The sequence below is a fragment of the Salvelinus alpinus genome, chromosome 26 (assembly GCF_045679555.1).
Source record: "Salvelinus alpinus chromosome 26, SLU_Salpinus.1, whole genome shotgun sequence".
Taxonomy (NCBI): domain Eukaryota; kingdom Metazoa; phylum Chordata; class Actinopteri; order Salmoniformes; family Salmonidae; genus Salvelinus; species Salvelinus alpinus.
The window spans coordinates 945,247-965,071 of record NC_092111.1 but is presented as its reverse complement, the minus strand read 5'-3'; the positions used below and the strand labels follow the sequence as shown (position 1 = coordinate 965,071).

General features: G+C 45.6%; 4 protein-coding genes across 4 annotated transcripts; all 4 read right to left on the bottom strand.

Moving 5' to 3' along the window:
* Positions 1–370: 370 nt before the first annotated feature.
* Positions 371–3,229, bottom strand: LOC139555381 (chromo domain-containing protein cec-1-like). The gene is made up of 3 exons (XM_071369135.1): positions 3,218–3,229; positions 2,603–2,778; positions 371–846 (listed from the first exon to the last, which is right to left on the bottom strand). Exons 1-3 carry the CDS (start codon positions 3,227–3,229, stop codon positions 471–473), a joined length of 564 nt encoding a protein of 187 aa, XP_071225236.1. The 3' UTR covers positions 371–470.
* A 405-nt stretch (positions 3,230–3,634) lies between these two features.
* Positions 3,635–12,629, bottom strand: LOC139555379 (uncharacterized). The gene is made up of 11 exons (XM_071369134.1): positions 12,429–12,629; positions 11,996–12,083; positions 11,738–11,833; positions 8,748–8,817; positions 8,426–8,582; positions 5,467–7,063; positions 4,489–4,706; positions 4,327–4,383; positions 4,123–4,222; positions 3,850–4,023; positions 3,635–3,729 (listed from the first exon to the last, which is right to left on the bottom strand). Exons 1-10 carry the CDS (start codon positions 12,627–12,629, stop codon positions 3,851–3,853), a joined length of 2,757 nt encoding a protein of 918 aa, XP_071225235.1. The 3' UTR covers positions 3,635–3,729; position 3,850.
* On the bottom strand, positions 11,584–16,188 carry LOC139554401 (uncharacterized). Its single transcript, XM_071367148.1, has 3 exons — positions 12,429–16,188; positions 11,996–12,083; positions 11,584–11,833 (listed from the first exon to the last, which is right to left on the bottom strand). Exon 1 carries the CDS (start codon positions 16,186–16,188, stop codon positions 13,627–13,629), a length of 2,562 nt encoding a protein of 853 aa, XP_071223249.1. The 3' UTR covers positions 11,584–11,833; positions 11,996–12,083; positions 12,429–13,626.
* Positions 16,189–16,264: 76 nt separating this feature from the next.
* LOC139554405 (serine-rich adhesin for platelets-like) lies at positions 16,265–19,376 on the bottom strand. Its single transcript, XM_071367152.1, has 7 exons — positions 19,265–19,376; positions 18,470–18,737; positions 18,220–18,375; positions 17,952–18,076; positions 17,534–17,570; positions 17,012–17,286; positions 16,265–16,559 (listed from the first exon to the last, which is right to left on the bottom strand). Exons 1-7 carry the CDS (start codon positions 19,276–19,278, stop codon positions 16,268–16,270), a joined length of 1,167 nt encoding a protein of 388 aa, XP_071223253.1. The 5' UTR covers positions 19,279–19,376; the 3' UTR covers positions 16,265–16,267.
* Positions 19,377–19,825: the final 449 nt, after the last annotated feature.

The window sequence follows — 19,825 nt, the reverse complement described above, 5'->3', positions numbered from 1 at the left end:
TGTTTAGTTGGTCAGGACGTGAGCTGGGTGGGCATTCTATGTTATGTGTATCTATGTTTGGTTTAGGGTTGTTTCTAGCCTGAAATGGTTCTCAATCAGGGGCAGGTGTTTTACGTTTCCTCTGATTGGGAATCATATTTAGGTAGGCTGTTCTCACTGTTTGTTTGTGGGTGATTGTTGCCGTGTCTGTGTTTGTTCGCCACACGGTACTGTTTTCGTTCGTTCACGTCGTTTATTGTTTTGTATTTTGTCAAGTGTGTTTTTCGTCTTCAATTATATTTATTAAAAATATGTATTCAACCCACGCTGCGCTTTGGTCCGATCCTTGCTCCTCCTCGTCCGAGGAGGAAGACGAGCGTTACAGGCGGGCTAACTGAACTTAAATAACCCCAACCCAAAACCCCAAACAAGGAACAGGTGAAACCAATTAGACCCAACAAAACAAAAAGGGAAAAAGGGATCGGTAGCAGCTAGTAGACCGGCGACGACGACCGCCGAGCGCCACCCGAAACGGGAAGAGGAGCCACCTTCGGTGATATTCGTGACAGTACCCCCCCCCGCCGACACCGGCCTCGAGGACGACCCAGAGGGCGAGGCGCTGGGCGATCCGAATGGAGGCGATGGAATTCCCTCAGCATAGATGGATCCAATATGTCCCCCACCGGGACCCAGCACCTCTCCTCCGGCCCGTACCCCTCCCAGTCCACGAAGTACTGCAGGCCCCTCACCCGGCATCTTGAGTCCAGAATGGCCCGTATCGTGTACGCCGGGGACCCCTCGATGTCCAGAAGGGGCGGAGGGACCTCTGGAACCTCACCGTCCTGCAGGGGACCAGCTACCACCGGCCTGAGGAGAGACACATGAAACGAGGGGTTAATACGATAATACGAAGGAAGTAGTAATCGATAACACACCTCGTTTATCCTCCTCAGGACTTTGAATGGCCCCACACACTGCGGACCCAGCTTCCGGCAGGGCAGGCGGAGGGGCAGGTTTCGGGTCGAGAGCCAGACCCTGTCCCCCGCGGCCTCACTGCGGTGACGGTCAGTGCTCCTCTTCTGCAGTCCACTCGCCTGTCTTAGTGATTCCTGGACGGCCCTCCAGGTCTCCTTAGAGCGCTGCACCCACTCCTCCACCCCTGGAGCCTCGGTCTAGCTCTGATGCCACGGTGCCAGGACCGGCTGGTAGCCCAACACGCACTGAAACGGTGACATGTTGGTGGAGGAGTGGCGGAGTGAGTTCTGGGCCATTTCAGCCCAGGGGACGTATCTCGCCCACTCCCCTGGCCGGTCCTGGCAAAACGACCGCAGAACCTACCCACCTCCTGGTTCACTCTCTCCACCTGCCCATTACTCTCCGGGTGATACCCCGAGGTCAGGCTGACCGAGACCCCCAGACGTTCCATAAACGCCTTCCACACTCGGGATGTGAACTGGGGACCCCGATCAGAAACGATGTCCTCGGGCACCCCGTAGTGCCGGAAGACGTGGGTGCTCAGAGCTTCCGCAGTCGGTAGGGCCGTAGGGAGACCGGGCAACGGGATAAGACGGCAGGACTTAGAGAACCGATCCACAACGACCAGGATCGCCGTGTTTCCCTGAGACGGGGGAAGATCAGTGAGGAAATCCACCGATAGATGAGACCACGGCCGTTGTGGAACGGGGAGGGGTAGTAACTTCCCTCTAGGCAAGTGCCTAGGAGCCTTGCTCTGGGCGCACACCGAACAGGAGGAAACATAGACTCGCACGTCCTTAACTAAGGTGGGCCACCAGTACTTCCCCCTAAGACCCCGCACTGTCCTCAAAATCCCCGGGTGGCCTGACGAGGGTAGACTATGAGGTAGCGGGTAACTGTACTTCACAGTGATCTGGTTTAGGGCTCGATAGGCAATACACGGGCGCAGACCTCCCTCCTTCTTCTTCACAAAAAAGAAACTTGAGGAGGCAGGTCAAGTGGAGGACCAAATGTACCCCTGATGCAGATATTCGGAGACAAATGTTTCCATAGCCGCCGTCTCCGCCTGTGACAGTGGATACACGTGACTCCTGGGAAGTGCAGCGTCTACCAGGAGATTTATCGCACAATCCCTACGACGATGGGGTGGTAATTGAGTCGCCTTCTTTTTGGAGAAGGCGAGAGCCAAATCGGAATATTCGGGGGGAATGCGCACGGTGGAGACCTGGTCTGGAGTTTCCACTGTAGTAGCACCAACGGAAACCCCTAGACACCTCCCCGAGTACTCTCGCGACCCCGTGAGAGCCCTCCGTTGCCATGAAACAGTGGGGTCATGACAGGCTAACCAGGGTAGATCTAGTACCACGGGAAACGCAAGAGAGTCAATGAGGAAGAGACTGAGCGGAAACGGTGGCCTCCCTAATCAACCCTGACCATAATGGTCGACTAAGGCGTGAACTGGGAAGGGCATAGACACTGGAACAATGGGGATCCCTAAACTATGGGCAAATTATCTGTCTATAAAATTCCCCGCCGCGCCTGAATCGACGAGCGCTTTATGCTGGGAATGCGGGGAAAACTCAGGAAAAGTAACATACAAAAACATGTGTGCAACAGAGGGCTCTGGGTGAGAATGGTGCCGGCTCACCTGGGGTGACGCCAGAGTGCCCTGCCTGCTGCCTCGACCCCCAGAGGAACAAACCCGGCACTGACCGGCAGTGTGACCTCTGCGTCGCAGAGGTCTGGACGTCTTTGGGTAGCCAGCAGGTTATCCAGCCGAATGGACAGGTCCACCAGCTGGTCGAAGGTGAGGGTGGTGTCCCGCTGTTTAAAAAAAACAACTAAAAATGGCATATCAGTTTGGATACTGTAATATCCATATGTGTAAACATACTGAATTATAATTGGATGCATTTTAACGCCATATTATACCCAAATGGTTAGGTCATGGTCAGTTTGATGCTGGTTGGCGATACGTGAACATGCCAGTTATAGCTAGCTAATAAAGAGCTACGTTAAGAAATATCCTGTAGTACTGCATTTTATTATTTTGTACAAAGTGTGCAAAACAAGACAGATACTAGGCTGCAACTGGGACAACATTTCGTTTTTGCAGGGGGGTGTTGTAAGGGGCTTAATACAGTTGTATTCCAGCCACTAGAGGGTACTCTGGTGAAGCCCATGGGAAATAAAGAAATATAGTTTAATTGAATTGGGAAGAGTAAGAATGAAAAACTAAAGAAAGACTGTAAACGGCTGTTACCTGTGCTAACATGATTAAAAGTGAAGTAAACCATACTTTTTGCGTTGTAGTTTATATGATAAGCTCATTGGAAGGGTAACATACACAGGAGGTACATAAATGGGCATAAACACGTGACACAGAAAATAAAATATTGACATTTAGGAATTCAAAATGCATCTAAATATATTTCTTTCTGTCTATGGAATATATAAAAAAATGTAGTTAAAAAAAATATATATGTATAAAATATACTTGTCTGTACAGTAAGTAAATGTAGGAAATCCAAAATGCACAAAAATATGTTTTTGTAATGTCTAAAATAAAATATATGTGTATAATATATACTTGTCTGTAAAGCAATGCAGAAGCAATAAGCATTGTAAAGGATGATAGAACACATCAAATTAATGTGAACATGAGGACACAAAGGAGAGATTTAATTAAAAGATCATCTTTTAATACTTTTTTATGCTGAAGATTTTTAATGCTGAAAAAATCTATGTATGGCAAATCCACTCTGGGCAAATGGCCTGTTGGACAAAAATAAGAAATAGTTAACATGCTTGCTATTTCAGCCACTTGCTATGTTAAAGAAAAATCTCAGTTAATGATGAATGGATACAATTTGGAAGGATTTTCCAGAGTCATACCTCAGTAGGGTAGAGTGTCAGGTGGCACAACCATTGGTGCCATGAGGTCAACGTGTGAAGGAGGGAGCAAGCCAGAGAGCTGTCTAGGAAGCAGTCCAGGCCCATGGCTTGGAGGCTTTGAGTTGGTCTCATCATTGTAATGTATTGTAGGGTATCTGCTGCCCCATAGACCTGCTGGTAGTGGGAAAGCTGTTAGCAGGAGACCACCAGGGACATCTATGATCGGCTGACACAGTCTTGGTTAAACCACATGTATTCTAAAGCAATATTCACCTGCTTTCATAGAGTAAGGATTCGCTCCTTTGGGGACACTGCCAGTGTTCCCCTGATATCCATATGTCCCCATCGGTGGAGGTGGTGGTACACACTTGTTCTTTAAAACACATCAACACATTTTCCAAATTGTTAGTAATATTATCACAGTTGAAATACAATGGTTGTTCACTGTTTTTAATTTCATTGAATTTAAGTGTGTACCTCAGCCTTGGGCTCAGTTTTGTTAACCCCTCTGTGCAGAGTTGGATCCCAGACAATCTGAGGAAGAAGATATTAGCAATGTGAAGCAAGCCACAATAGTTTTTTTTTTAATCCACTCAATTGTCTCTACATAGAATATAGTGTTAAGAACCAGTTCCTTACAGATCTGTCTTTGTCCTCAGGTAGATGAACCTCCTTCTTATTAGCTCTTCCACTCCCAAAAACCCAGCTGAGCCAGCCTCCACTGTTATTGTGAACAGCAGGGGTCTCGGGCTCAGCCACCGGCCGGCTGCCAGTCTGGCACTGAGGGTTGGCCTCGGAGTGTTCCGGCTTGGTGATGGACATCATTGCAGGATGCTCAACATATCTAAGTCGGACATCTGTAATAAGTGGGAGAAGTCAGGCCACTCTGCTCATGTCACCATACAGAACAATTACTAGCTGACAGGTAGAAACGTCTGGCTCTGATACTCTGTTACAACCCAATCTTAACCTACACGCAGTCACAGGGATTACTGGGAGGTTACTCCAGGACTCTGTGATCGCATTGTTTTGGTTGCAAAATCAACAATTCAGCGCATATTATGAGAGGGCTTACAAATTTGACCAATCACCAAACTATTTCTGCATAAAATAGTCACATCATCACAATATTATCGCATAGAACTGACCCATTACCACAGTACAAAAAGAGGGCTCGCAATTTCAACCAATCACCGCACATTTACTGCATAATATGGTTCAATCAAGCCACACGTCAACACAGTTTTTTCCCTTGTCAGCGCATTTTTGCAACTAATTGGACAAAACAATTGCATATTGCTATGCAAAATGTCATAATTGTTGCTGCAAAATCTAGCATATTTATCCTCAAATATCAAAAAAATCCATGCGAAATCCTGGAGAGATTCACTGGAGTATGAAAATGTATACACTCACTACTGTAAGTCGCTCTGGATAAGAGCGTCTGCTAAATGACTAAAATGTCAAAGTAAAATGGAGCTAAACCTGTTTTATGTAGAAAATGCATGAAAGTATTACAGATATACACTCACATGAGCCATACATTTAAATTATAACAGCTAATTCTCACACTATCACAATGGTAATTTCTTTACTAATTAGGTAAGTTTAAGTGACCTCTTCTCTTGGAATAGAAATCCACAGGTGGAGTACACGCTCCACCATCCCATTTCCACAGTGGTGCCACCATGGGGATGATGGGAGGTGGTTGTGGATGATTGTGTCCATTCTTCACAGGGACACTGGTTGTGAGGAAGATCTCCTCCCTCTCTGCAGGGACACTAGCCTTTGGGACAATCCACTCCCTGTGCGCAGGGACGCTGGCCTTCAGGAGGATCAACTCCCTCTGTGCAGGGATGAGGCCTGATGCTCGGAGGATCTCCTCCCTCTGCGCAGTGATGCTAGGTGCTGAGAGAATCCCCTCCCTCTGTACAGGGACACTGGCTGTTTGGAGGATCCCCTCCCTCTGTGCAGGGATGAGGCCTGATGCTCGGAGGATCTCCTCCCTCTGCACAGTGATGCTAGCTGCTGGGAGAACCCCCTCCCTCTGTGCAGGTACACTGGCTGTTTGGAGGATCCCCTCCCTCTCAGCAGAGACACTTGCCTTTGAGAGAACCCCCTCCCTCTGTACAGGGACACTGGCTGTTTGGAGGATCCCCTCCCTGTCAGCAGAGACACTTGCCTTTGGGACAATCCCCTCCCTGTGCGCAGGGACGCTGGCCATTGGGACGATTCCCTTCCTCTGCGCAGTGACACTGGCCATCAGGAGGATCAACTCCTTTTGTGCAGGGATGAGGCCTGATGCTCTGAGGATCTTCTTCTTCTGCGCAGTGATAGAAGATGCTGGAAGAATCCCTTCCCTCTGTGACGGGATGAGGCCTGATGCTCGGAACATCTCCTCCCTCTGCGCAATGATGCTAGGTGCTGAGAGAACCCCCTCCCTCTGTGCAGGGACACTGGCTGTTTGGAGGATCCCCTCCCTCTGTGCAGGGACACTGGTTGTTTGGAGGATACCCTCCCTCTGTGACGGGATGAGGCCTGATGCTCGGAGGATCTCCTCCCTCTGTGCAGTGATGCTAGCTGCTGAGAGAATCCCCTCCCTCTGTACAGGGACACTGGCTGTTTGGAGGATCCCCTCCCTCTGTGCAGGGACACTGGCTGTTGGGAGGATACCCTCCGTCTGTGCAGGGACACTGACTGTTTGGAGGATACCCTCCCTCTGTGACGGGATGAGACCTGATGCTCGGAGGATCTCCTCCCTCTGCACAGTGATGCTAGCTGCTGGGAGAACCCCCTCCCTCTGTGCAGGTATACTGGCTGTTTGGAGGATCCCATTCCTCTCAGCAGAGACACTAGCCTTTGGGACAATCCCCTCCCTGTGCGCAGGGACGCTGGCCATTGGGACGATTCCCTTCCTCTGCGCAGTGACACTGGCCATCAGGAGGATCAACTCCTTTTGTGCAAGGATGAGGCCTGATGCTCTGAGGATCTTCTTCTTCTGCGCAGTGATAGAAGATGCTGGGAAGAATCCCCTCCCTCTGTGACGGGATGAGGACATGCTGGAGATCTCCCTCTGCAGGATGCTGTGGAGGATCCCCTCCGTCTGTGCAGGGACACTGACTGTTTGGAGGATACCCTCCCTCTGTGACGGGATGAGGCCTGATGCTCGGGGGATCTCCTCCCTCTGCACAGCAACTTCGGCTGCTGTGATGATCTGCAGGTATAATATAGAGAATATAGTCATTCCCTAAAAAATCAACCACTTGGAATCTATAACATCATTGACACATACACTGAGTGTATTAAACATTAAGAACACCTTCTCTTTCCGTGACATAGACTAATCAGGTGAAAGCTATAATCCCTTATTGATGTTAATTGTTAAATCTTCTTCTCAGTGTAGATGAAGGGGAGGAGGCAGGTTAAAGATTGATTTTTAGACAATTGAGACATGGATTGTGTATGTGTGTCATTCAGAGGGTGAATGGGCAAGACCAAAGATTTAAGTCCCTTTGAACAGAGTATGGTAGTAGGTGCCAGGTACACCGGTTTGTGTCAAGAACTGCCATGCTGTTGGGTTTTTCCCGCTCAACAGTTTTCCCTGAGTATCAACAATGGTCCACCACCAAGGGGGAGGGCAACTCAATAGGAAGGTGTTCTTAATGTTTTGTTCACTCAGTGTAGATCAATCCCTAGCATATACTTTCATTTGTATGTGTACGATACTGTAAATACACAAATTATATTAATGTTATCTACAATATATTATAATACCGTAAGCCTCCCTGCTGCAGGGGCATTTCCTCCTACAATTTTGAGCTGATTTTCTTCACTTTAGCAATATTTTGTATCTTTGTTAATTTTCACATTTATTGTGTTTGGAATGGCACTGTTACCACAGGAGATGATGCTATCATAAAGTATTTGATGTAAGTATGTAGGATAATTACCCATAATGCTCACTGACTGAACATTCAAAATTACCATGGCAATTATTGACGCATTAACATGCAATCGGAAACTTGGAACCTCAGAGTTAAAATGAATGTAAGTTATCAGTGTAGATCTTCCTACTGGTTGATTCTGATACTTCACAAGTGGGAGAAATCATCATTCCATAACGAGTTAGCGAGTCAGAAATGTCAGAATTTCCTAGTTCCGACTTGAAGGGCCTTCTATAATGTAGAACCAAATAATTTTACTGTGCCCAATCGCACACAGACTTTTATGGTCACACAAGTTGCCACCGGTGGATTCAAAATGAGTAGCCTAACAATTATTTACATGGCCCCAGGTACATTTGAAACCAAATTATTTTTCTGTGAGAAATCAATAATAGTTGCACACATAGGGTAACAGTGAGCCATTGACAGTGAGCAATGAGCAAGATAAGCATAGACGGGAAGTTGACAATAGCTTATTATTAGTGTAAATAAATTGTATTTCTATGGTTGCAGTCCTCAAAGATTGAATTGCATTGAATTGAATTAATCAGATCCAATGATTTACTGCCCGTAGGGTGGGGTACCGCTAGTCATCATTATTATAATCACCATCTCAATCATTATCACCATACCATCATAGACTTATTCTTCTGTATCTGAGACTCATCTGACACTACCTTAGACAAGGCAGTCTGCAACTCAATACACTGCCCCTGCATGGTGTTCAGCGTCCCCTGCATGTGGTTAATCGACTGCTTAACATCGTTCAGCAGGATCTGAATCTCAAGCCTGCAAGAAATCAGGTGGTTCAACATACTGAGATGACGAGATGCTTCAGACCATGCCCATTGGACCATCTTTAGAATTCTTTCTCACTTAACACCAATCTTATTAGGAATGGAACTTTGTGCAGAAGATGTTACTATAGTGTTATTTAGAAGAAAAAAAGTGTACTTTGTCAGGTGCCAAAAGGATGATGGGATGTCTCCCTGCTCCAGTGAGCTCTGCTGGCAGGTCTTGCTCACTGTTGGAGGAACGGGAAACAAATTAGAGGAAACATATCTATGGTTGTTCAGCAATGAAACATTCATGGCATAATGGGGATTGTCCTTCCCTGTGAAAAGAATAACAGCTGGGGTTTACTTTCTCACTTTTAGATAATGTAATACAATCTTTAAACCCATCAGAAGTGTAGTGCTTACCTCCATTAAAATATTGGTCCATGTTATTTATGGCTGCATTGTCCCAATGTTGACCACTAGTTCCAACTTGTGATGAGAGGGTCTTGATGAAACGATCAAGTCAACATTTTGTTAGACATTTCAGAGATAGCATTAACAATTGTACATGAGACAGTGCTTCCAGATATTGAGGTATCTTCCTTCTGAGATATGTAAAAAAAAAAAAATATGGTGTGTGTACTCACATGAAAGGTATCCATGATTCTAGATTAAGCCAATCATGTACGTGATTACCATCCTATGGGTCAGCAATGGAATGATTGTTACACAGCTTTCAGGCAACTTTATGTCTTGGGCCTGGATGAATCATTGAAATGCAAGTAATGTTGTGAATTTGTGATTCATAATTGCCATTATAATTTTGAATATTCCATCAAAGTTATTTGTTTTGACAGTCAAAACAACTCAATTTTACAATTAATCACTTGAATTGAGTAACTTGAGTTGACGGAAGTAGCAACTTTATATTCTGACCTAATCACTGACTTGTGCATTGCCTAATGCATAATCTATGTATGTTATTGGCCATCGGACTGCTCAGTCAAAACAACAAACTTTTACGATGAATCACTTGACTGGAGTAACTTAAATTCGGAACTAAAACATTAAAAGTAGCTATAGCTTGATGCATATCCTTACCTTGGACAAGCGTATCCAAAAGGCCTATCCAGTCGTGCGTGAAGATACCTTTAGGTAGATAAAAGCGCGGTACGGTTTGAGACACGCTCGGTATTGTGAATCCGTAACACTGCTATAAAAGCACGTTTTCATTTATAATTTACACTGTAGAATGACCTGCAAGCCAATCAGAATCGAGTTTTAAACAATACCGTGGTTTACATGGAACGTCACAAACATATTAGGCCACTTGCGTCACAGATTACAGTCACTGAACATGGGTTTAATAGCTATATTGGCTATATGTACAGTATATGCACATCGTATTGAATTGAGATTACATTTACTGCACCACTGTAATTATGTAGCCTAATCCTATGAGGATCATATGTAAAATGTCAGAATCATGGCACATGAAAACATAATTAAATTGACTGCAGATTATAAAATTCACTGTGACACAATATCAATGTAATTCCAATTAAATTACGTTGAACCAACGTTGAATAAACATTGAATTGATGTATGTACCCAGTGGGAAGTGATCAATTCGAAATGATTGAATACATACAGTACTACAAAGACAGATATACAAAAATTGCTTCGAAAAACTCGAAAAACTCTAATTTCCCTGGGCCAACCAAACGTAAAATGTATGTACGGATTACTGTACATCGTTTTGGATGAAAGCGTCTGCTTTCAAATCTCTGACTCACACATATGTACAATCTCGCAATGTTTATTTCTGGCCCTTTCACGTTTGCGGGATTTTGTGAAGTAAATGATGAGCAGGAGAGCTCCATGAAATCAGTGATATGGTAAAGATTGCGACATGAGAGGGTGTAACATTTCTAGCTGAGGAACAATTTTGGGGTTTTCTCACAAAGTTTATAGTTTTAGACTGCAGTTGCAATTTGTTTTTGTTTTTTTCACAAAAAATTATATCTAACCATACAATGAATAATTTTGTAATTAATCAAACTTTTGACATATATTTTTGACTATTTCCAACGAACAAGCTAGCTATCGAAAAGTGTCCGCGTGTGTAGTTAAATTAGCCTGCTAACGTCTTCATTTCGTTTGGCCTACCTTTCCCAATGATGAGTAAAGGCCGTTTGGCCTACCTTTCCCAATGATAAGTAAAGACCGTTTGGCCTACCTTTCCCAATGATAAGTAAAGACCGTTTGGCCTACCTTTCCCAATGATGAGTAAAGGCCGTTTGGCCTACCTTTCCCAATGATTAGTAAAGGACGTTTGGCCTACCTTTCCCAATGATTAGTAAAGGACGTTTGGCCTACCTTTCCCAATGATAAGTAAAGACCGTTTGGCCTACCTTTCCCAATGATAAGTAAAGACCGTTTGGCCTACCTTTCCCAATGATAAGTAAAGGTCGTTTGGCCTACCTTTCCCAATGATAAGTAAAGGCCGTTTGGCCTACCTTTCCCAATGATGAGTAAAGGCCGTTTGGCCTACCTTTCCCAATGATAAGTAAAGGTCGTTTGGCCTACCTTTCCCAATGATAAGTAAAGGTCGTTTGGCCTACCTTTCCCAATGATAAGTAAAGGCCGTTTGGCCTACCTTTCCCAATGATAAGTAAAGACCGTTTGGCCTACCTTTCCCAATGATAAGTAAAGGCCTTTTGGCCTACCTTTCCCAATGATGAGTAAACTTGAGTGTATGCATTATAGATTTGGGCTTCATAGAAAGTGTTACAAAGTGTTCTCTGTTCATCTTATCCATCCAGGTTCTGCCGGGGTAGGCCGTCATTGTAAATAATAATTTGTTCTTAACTGACTTGCCTAGTTAAATGAAGGATAAATAAAATAAAACATATATGAAGTGCTTCACTATAAATACGTTTGACTATGTGGTACTATTGAAGTACTTTACCATTATCTTGCACAAACAGTAAGACTACTATAGACAGAAATCAATGCAGTAATGTTTTATTAAATAAAGGCTCTGATTAAAATAGTAATAAAATCAGGCATTTGGCTAATTCTTCTTCCCAAAAGCTCATCTGAATGGTTTGGAGATGGCTCTGGAGATAGCTCGTAACACCCTGACTATGAGAGGGCGTTTACGGGACTGGGACTCCTGGGGAGCAGGGGCCAGTGTGGTTGTCAGGTCCTCCTTGGGTGGGGAAGTGGATGGAACCTCTGGAACCTCACACTCAGCATCTGTGATAAGAATATTTCATAATCAGAAAATGAACGTGTGTGTTTGTCTGTCTGTCTGCCTGTCTATCCGTCTGTCTGTCCGCCTGTATCTGTAGTCAGTGTTTTAACAAGCTGGCCATAGGGTGATACATCAATATGACATTATCGATGCTTATCACTTACTCTGTGAAATACGAGTCTCTCTGAGACATTTGGTAGGCAGCGCATCCTGTTCAGGGTGGCTCTTCGGTTCCCCTTTTGTCTTGAACAGCTGTTGACAAAACACATCAGGACAACTGAGCCTGTGTAAAATATATGGTATGCATCCCTAAATGCACCCTATTGGCTACGTAAGGCACTACTTTTGACAAGGGCCCATAGTGCTCTGGTCAAAAGTAGTGCACTATATAGGGAATAGGGTGCAATTTGGGACACAGCCATTGACTCTCTCCCATGTGTATTAGGATTGTATTACAGCGGCCTCACTCAACCTCCTAAAGACAATGACAACAGCATTGTTCTAATGCTGAGAGACATCAGGTTTAGTTTAGTGAATCTGTAGGGTACATTTCAGCCCTGCCTTACAGAGGTAATCTCCAAACACTGAGCCCCCTACCTTCATCCTGATCTTTGGAATCTTGCCAATTTTGGGTAGGAAGCGCCACTTCCTGTTCTTCTTAGTCTCTTCCCCTCTGGCAGAGGGAAGGCGGGCCATGCCGTCAGCCTTTACATCAGCCTGGGCTAAGGCCCCTGGCGGGGAATTCCTCAGTAGCATTAAGGTCAGCCACAACGCCATGAGTGATGTCACTTGCGGCATTGCTGGTGTCTAAATAAGAAGAGCAAGCTGGTGTGACTGACCTGGGTACAATAACTGGGAGAAGAGGACGCAACAATGGAAAGCAGTCACTGCGTTCCAAAAGGCATTCTCTTCCCTTTATAGTGCACAACTTTTGAACAGGGCCCATAGGGTCTGGCTCTGGTCAAAAGTAGTGCACTAAACATGGAAGAAGGTGCCATTTTGGACACAACCAGCAAAGTTCACATCATAAAACGCAATGTATTGAGCATCATGTTACAATGAAGTCCTATGCAGATGAAAAGAGGTACTTTCACTTACCACCCTCCATTGCAGACTTGGACAGATCAGTCAGACTGTCCATCACCATGTCTGTCATCAACTTGATGACCTGATCCAAAACCCTGTCAGCAGTGGGTGGCATAGGCCTACCCAAACACTGCCCCAGGAGTCTGCTAACAGAAGTGTGGGCAAAGCTGTAAACGAGCTCTGACGCATCGTCCTTTGACAGCTTCCTCAGTGCTGGATTTGGCAGCGCTGGTTGAGAGAGGCTTCTGTGGCCAGTCATGGATTGAAGCTGGCGTCTTATGGTTATCTCCTGAATGAGACCATGGACCTTTGCGATCAGGTTGCCAGACGCATCTTGAAGGGCTTCAATTGACAGAAGCCTATCCAGATTTTCTTCTGCTGAAGTCATCTCTGGGTCGTCTGTCTTCAATGTGTCCATTATAGTTTTCACTATGATACCGGTGTCAGATATGTTAATTTCTTGTTGGCTCACAAGCGCTGACTGTGAACCTGTCTTGTCCATTGCGTTAGAGGTATGGCATTCTGTCCTTGTGATCTCATCGGCAGCGCTCATGTCAGGCAACAGGTCAAGGCTCTCCAGTAGAGAGTCTAACATGTTAGTGGCTATCAGACACTCCTCACTTGCATTCTTCCCAACAGATGAACTCTCAGAGTTGGCCAATCTGCACTTGATCACATTTAGGATCAAGCTGAGTGTCTTCATTGCAGTTTAGCTAAAGCCTTCTTGGCTGAATGCCACTGTTCCGTCTTGTAGAGCCACAAGAGGTTCACAACTTTCACTCAATCCACAACCATGGAGAGGAGAGGCTCTCTTCAAACTGGTGTCGCTCACAACTGACATACTCCTGGTGGGCAGACTGACATCCTCACTGCATGTGTCAATTACATGGTGGTCTGTGGAGGAGCCACTCGAAGACACAAGGGCTTTAAACCTTTTAGTCAAACTGACTTTTGAAAATGGCTTCTCACTTCTCACAGACGGCGGGCGGCTCCTGTCCTTAACAAGAGCAGTGTCAGGGGACTTCGAACATCTGAGTGTCTCCACAGGGGTGAAGTCCAGCACATCTTTGGCTGTGGTGACTGACACGGGTGGAAAAGACAAAAAGACGTTCAGTCTATCCTTTACTCTGTGGTACATGATTTGAGCAGCAAAAAATGAGTTGTCAAAGACAACTCTGGGATTGAGTTGGGACTGCAGCTTTTTCTCTCCTAGTGGGAAGGAGTCTGCGTCCTCCACTGTGTACTGGGATACACTTTCAAGGTCTTGCATGACCATATTCACTATATCTTCAGTTGTAGAAACCACATGGTGTGAGAAGGTGATGCTAGGCATGCTCTGTGGCAAAGAACAGTTGGCTTCGCTAGCAGCTCTGAGAATGGCCTCACGCACAATCTGTTTGGCCTTAGCTCGGAACTCAGCACTGTGAAAGCTCTGCATGGAAATGTTAGAGGTTCTGCTGGCTGCACTACGAGATCGCGTGAGCGTGGCAATCTCGGCTGACGTCACGTCACTCGAAATGCTGAGGTCCTCCAATTTCGAAATTATCGAGTCCAACTTCTGGTTGAAGTCGAAGGACGCATTTGACGTGTTCTCCCCAAAGGAAGCGAAGCGGTCTTCCTTTGAAGTCTCCAACCTCAGCACCGAGATCACCTGTTTGATGACCCCTTTAGTGCAGGTGTCGAGGGTGAGCTGGTGGGCTGAGGCTGAGGACATAGAAGAGGTATTACTGTCTGTCTTCTGTACAGGAGATACCTCCACAGTGGTCTCAGTTACAAGTAGTCCAGTGTCATAGAGCTCAATTTGCACAGGAGTATTTTTTCCCTCAGTGAGAAGGTGAGAGGTGAAAAGCTTCCTCAGTTTGTCCAGGGTTTTGGTATAAATCTTCTGGGAACCTGAACTCACTTCCACCCAGAACATTTTGCGACCTGATTTCGTACGCATGGAGGCCTTATTGACCTCAGATACCTCATGCAGGTCGGAAATAATTCCACCAAATAGATCAGAGGATGCTTCCTCAATATTCTCCGCGGAAACACAGACAGACAGAACTTCCGACAGTTTCCCACAAGTGTCGGTTTTATCCAGCACGCCAGTATATGTGACAGCTGCATCCTGAATGACCTGAGTGATGCATTGCTCAGCTTTGACGATATACTCCTCCACTGGTTGACCATGGAGGATGTCAACTTTATCAGCAGGGAGCACCTTCTGAATACTCACATTCTCCTCTGATGGGCGTGGACTGTTGAAGATAATGCTCTCAGTGACCATGTTAGAGGAGGCGAGAGATGAGTCGAGAAGCAAAGACCTGTATATTATCGAGGTGGACATCTCTGGGTGCTTTATCATAGCAGCCTCCTCCAAAATGGCCGACGGGCCCTGGAGGACGTCAGAGATATCCATGTCCTCAATGGTCTCTACCAGAGACGATAGTAGGTCTCTGGCTGACAGGTTGGTAGGTCGCTGGCTCTCGAGCTCCGTTTTGATTGCTTGACAGACAGTTGCTGCAGCAACAGCAGAGCTACAACACAACTGCTTCAAGGTGGAGTCAGAAATAGATGATGACAGATCTGTCATGGACATGGTGGAGAGTTGACTCTCAGAGACAAAGGGTCTGAGTTTGACAGACACCTGTCTGACCAAGTCCCCAGCAAGAGCTCTCATATCTATTGCTCCACTAGCTGAGTTGTAGGAGCAGGCACTCTGTGGCCTTGACGGGCTCCTGCTGTCCAAAAATCCTGTTATCCCAAAAACCTCAAGTACAAGATCCACAACATCGGATGACACTTCTGTCATTCTGTTGTTGGACAGAAATTGACTTGGATGAATGGTGCCTGCGTTCAGAGTCCAGTCGCAAATAGAGTTGTCGGACTGACTCTGGACTAGTGGAACTAGACAGGTTTCACTTGGACCTTGACCAAAGAGTTCTGCCATTTTGAGCAGAACTGATCTTAAGACCTTTGACTTGGAAATGTTCAGCAGTGGGTCGTTGTTGGACAGTCTGGTGGACGGTCTACTAGCCGATCTCTGAACAACTAGGCTTTGTACTTCTGCCGAAATGGCAGTGAGAAAATAGGTAAAGGGGCTGGTCGCTCGCCCCTTGTTTCCTCCGTTGGCTTTAGCCTTGAAGATGCTATCTATGATGATGACTATAACCTGTCCACCCAATATGGCCTCAAGCTCCCTCTCTAACTCAAGGGGAGACTTGTGGCCGTGCGCAATATGCTCTATGGCATGGGAATACATCTTAGCAGACACCATGCTTAGCATCTCTTGGGCAAACTGCTGACTTGCAAAGATACTACCAGACAGCGGACCTAGAGTTCCCTGACTGAGACTTCGCATTAGCTCAGCCAATCTGGAGTTGAGAAGGTTCATAACCAACTACAATACCCATCATAAACCTGGTGTCCGTTGGTTTTTTGACAGGTCTGTATTTCTCCCGTCTACTCCAACTGGACGACAGTACGATGTCACTCTGCGACTGGCCGCTCTGGACCATGTTGAAGACAGAATCCTCAGAGATTCCAAACACATATCTCAGTGGTGCTGAGTGGGGTCTGTGTCTCATCTCTCTATCACCACCCTCAGGTGAGGAGACATATCGCTCTTCGTCCTCACTCAGCAAAGAGTTCATGGACCTGTAGAATGCACAACAGAAATGAATAGTACATGGTAACAAAATACAAAATATGATCCAAGAATTTGGAAGTATCTAAGTAGTATTTCTCACTAAGTGGATCTGGAATGGATATTTGTACTTATAACAAGGGACATGGGAATAATGTTTTTAGAAAGACCTACAAGAAGAGGAGGGGAAAGGGGTAAGTACCTATGAGAGGAGGGGAAAGGGGTAAGTACCTATGAGAGGAGGGGATAGGGGTAAGTACCTGTGAGAGGAGGGGATAGGGGTAGGTACCTGTGAGAGGAGGGGATAGGGGTAGGTACCTGTGAGAGGAGGGAAAAGGGGTAGGTACCTGTGAGAGGAGGGAAAAGGGGTAGGTACCTGTGAGAGGAGGGAAAAGGGGTAGGTACCTGTGAGAGGAAGGGATAGGGGTAGGTACCAATGAGAGAAGATGATAGGGGTAAGTACCTGTGAGAGGAGGGAAAAGGGGTGGGAGTTCGTGTGCTGCAAGTGGTTCTAGAACTGGTGCGCCTACTGGGTCCTCCACTAAAGCTGAATCTGACGCTGCGGCCAAGAGAGGTCACTTCTCTTGCCTCATTACTTCCTGATCCAGAAGAGCTTGACGAATCAGAGCACTCTATCTGCATGGTGAGGTCAAGGGCGGGAATGACCACAGTGGATGTAGACTCCATCACCCAATTTGTGATATACATGCACCTGGCACTAAACTCATGTCTGCTCATCTGAAATGTTAAAAGACCATACAGAGTTAGTTTGTTAACGGAGCTGCACTGCTGCACCATGTGTTTACTCAAGCTAGTCAATTAAAGCAGTGGTTCAGGATGTTCCCCAATGCTGGAAAGGGGGGCCTGAGTGAAAAAGTTTGGGAACCTCTGAATTAAAGGTCCTGCACGATTTCCACCAATAAGAGTTTGGAATGTTTGGTCCATCTTACCAACATGAACTACTTTAGAAGTGACTATAACTCACCCCGGCACGCATATTCTCACTCAGCAGATTCCAATGGCTGAAAAGTAAATAAATAAAGGTACACAATTAAACTACATGACATTACCTCTATTCTCTTAGATTACGTTATGGATGGACCTCTACGGAACTAGGCCACATCCAAACATCCCTGATTGGTCATTTGGTCAGTTGAGTCCCTTGTATTTGTCCGAGACTCATCACCTCCTTCTCAAAACCCATTGGACGAGAAGGTCAAAAGGGAGGGCTTTCTCATCCAATGGGTTTTGAGAAGGAGGCGAGAAGAGAGTATGCAATTGAGATTGTCCCTATGGGTGCGTCCCAAATGGCCCCTATTCCTTAAATACTGAACTATTGTTGACCAAGGCTCTAATAGGGAACATATCTAGGGGATGCATGGGGAAGCCAAAGAGCAACTTACCCATCCTTCATGTCCTGCACAAAGGTGTGTAGGTCTGGGTAGCTTCTCTTTCCCCTGCTGAGGGTGAGGCTGGTCTGGGAGGCTGCAGCCTTGTGGGTCACGCTAGTGAAGGTCACCACTGCAGCCTGATGGGGACGACAGAAAGCAGACTTAGGCTGGAATTCAATCAAATTCGCCATAGCACTGTTAATGCAATGTCTGTTTACGAACTACTGTCTGCATGCACAAACAGAAATGTACACACACACTGTTATCTGGAAGCATTTACCTTTGCCACTCGTTCAGTCTCCTGGGATTGAGATGTCCCGGCTGTTTGTAGATCATCACTCTCCTGCATCACACTCTCTCCTTCGACCTCCAGTGTCAGAGTTGATGTGGCTGTCTTCAGATCAACCTGCTTCAACTCACTCTCACCTTTGGCCTCCTAGATTAGAAGACCTTTACTAGCTCAAGCTTTGAAAATTAATTTGTCATTTTAATCTTCAATGCGTCATTAAAACACAAAACACAATACATACCTCCTGTGACTGAGATGGGATGACAACGGCCTCGTCCAACTCACTCTCTCCTTCAACCTCCTGTGACTGAGGTGGGATGGCAACAGCATCGTCCAACTCAATCTCTCCTTCAACCTTCTGTGACTGAGACGTGCCATCTGTCTTCAGATCAGCCTCCTGCATCTCAATCTCTCCTTCAGCCTCTAGTGACAGAGTTTGGATATCTGTCTCTAGAACAGCCTCTTCCAACGTGGTCTGTCTCTCAACCTCTCTGTGATCTTTATCAGATCTAGATACAGAAAAAGGAATCTCTCTAAGGTCACTATAATGTGCTATAATGTGAGTGTGAGGATGTGTTCCAATTATAGAATTAGAATCATAGAAGTAGAATGAATCATTCTAGAATTAGAATAGAATCACTCGAATTATATGGTTCCAATACTCTGAGATGACTCGGCCTATCCAGAGGTATATACAGTATTTAGAGAATTTGGCAAACTTTTAGAAAGGACTCCATGTTAGCGCCTTTGAGCCTTTCATTTACCCAATAAGTCAATTATAAAATAGATGTTTAAAATGTCAATATTGCGCATGGGGAGCCAGCTCTCATATGGATATCTTTGATTATACTGTGTCATATAATGTATACATATTGATGTAAATGCAACATAATGCAGATAGATGTCCCATCTCTCTAAATACATGGCTCTGGGCCTACCTCTCCATAGGACCTTTGACCTACTACAGAATCTGTATTTGTAGGCCTATGTGATCCTGTAACCAGTCACAAATGTGTCATTAGTGTAAATCACTTACCTGTCTTCCTTCATAATATCACCGTCATTGATGGGGTCATCCAGGTCTATGAGGGTGAGGTCATTCCCACTGACCTCTGACTCCTGAAAGACAGCACAAAGTCATGTTTGGATGTCACCTACTGTGTCGCCTTTAGCCGTGTTGAAAACAACTGGGAACTCTCTGACGTCCGACTTCAGTGCGTTCAAGACAACCGGGGGAAAAAAACTAACTCCGACAGGGAAAATTTTTTTCAACAGTCATCCAACTTGGATTTCCAAGTCAGAAGCGGCTTGGCGTGTTTCGGAGGACTCCTGACTCGACCTTTACCTCTCCCGAGCCCGTTGGGAAGTTGCAGCGATGAGACTAGATCGTAACTACCAATTGGATATCACAAACAAATGACTAAAAATTAAATTAAATAAAGTCGGAAACTCTGGCATCTTTTTAGAGCTCCAACTTTCCGACCTAAAGACCATGGAAGTCATGATTTGACCAAGATCACTTGCCTTGAAAGCACCATTAACCCAACACTCATTGTCACATCATAATGCATCATATGCATAGAAATAGAATCACCAG

Excerpts from the sequence above, each read along its gene's own strand:
- LOC139555381 (XM_071369135.1), bottom strand. Across the intron at positions 847-2,602 it reads GCACTCTGGCGTCACCCCAG|GCCGGTGGTAGCTGGTCCCC; the intron begins GTGAGCCGGCAC and ends GTCTCTCCTCAG.
- LOC139555379 (XM_071369134.1), bottom strand. The coding sequence starts at position 12,629 with ATGCCGCAAGTGACATCACTCATGGCGTTGTGGCTGACCTTAATGCTA. Across the intron at positions 11,834-11,995 it reads AGAGACTCGTATTTCACAGA|ATGCTGAGTGTGAGGTTCCA; the intron begins GTAAGTGATAAG and ends TTCTTATCACAG. Across the intron at positions 4,384-4,488 it reads CTGAGGACAAAGACAGATCT|ATTGTCTGGGATCCAACTCT; the intron begins GTAAGGAACTGG and ends CTTCTTCCTCAG.
- LOC139554401 (XM_071367148.1), bottom strand. The coding sequence starts at position 16,188 with ATGCTAAGCATGGTGTCTGCTAAGATGTATTCCCATGCCATAGAGCAT.
- LOC139554405 (XM_071367152.1), bottom strand. Across the intron at positions 18,077-18,219 it reads AGACTGAACGAGTGGCAAAG|GCTGCAGTGGTGACCTTCAC; the intron begins GTAAATGCTTCC and ends CGTCCCCATCAG. Across the intron at positions 17,571-17,951 it reads GTGCAGGACATGAAGGATGG|CCATTGGAATCTGCTGAGTG; the intron begins GTAAGTTGCTCT and ends TTTACTTTTCAG.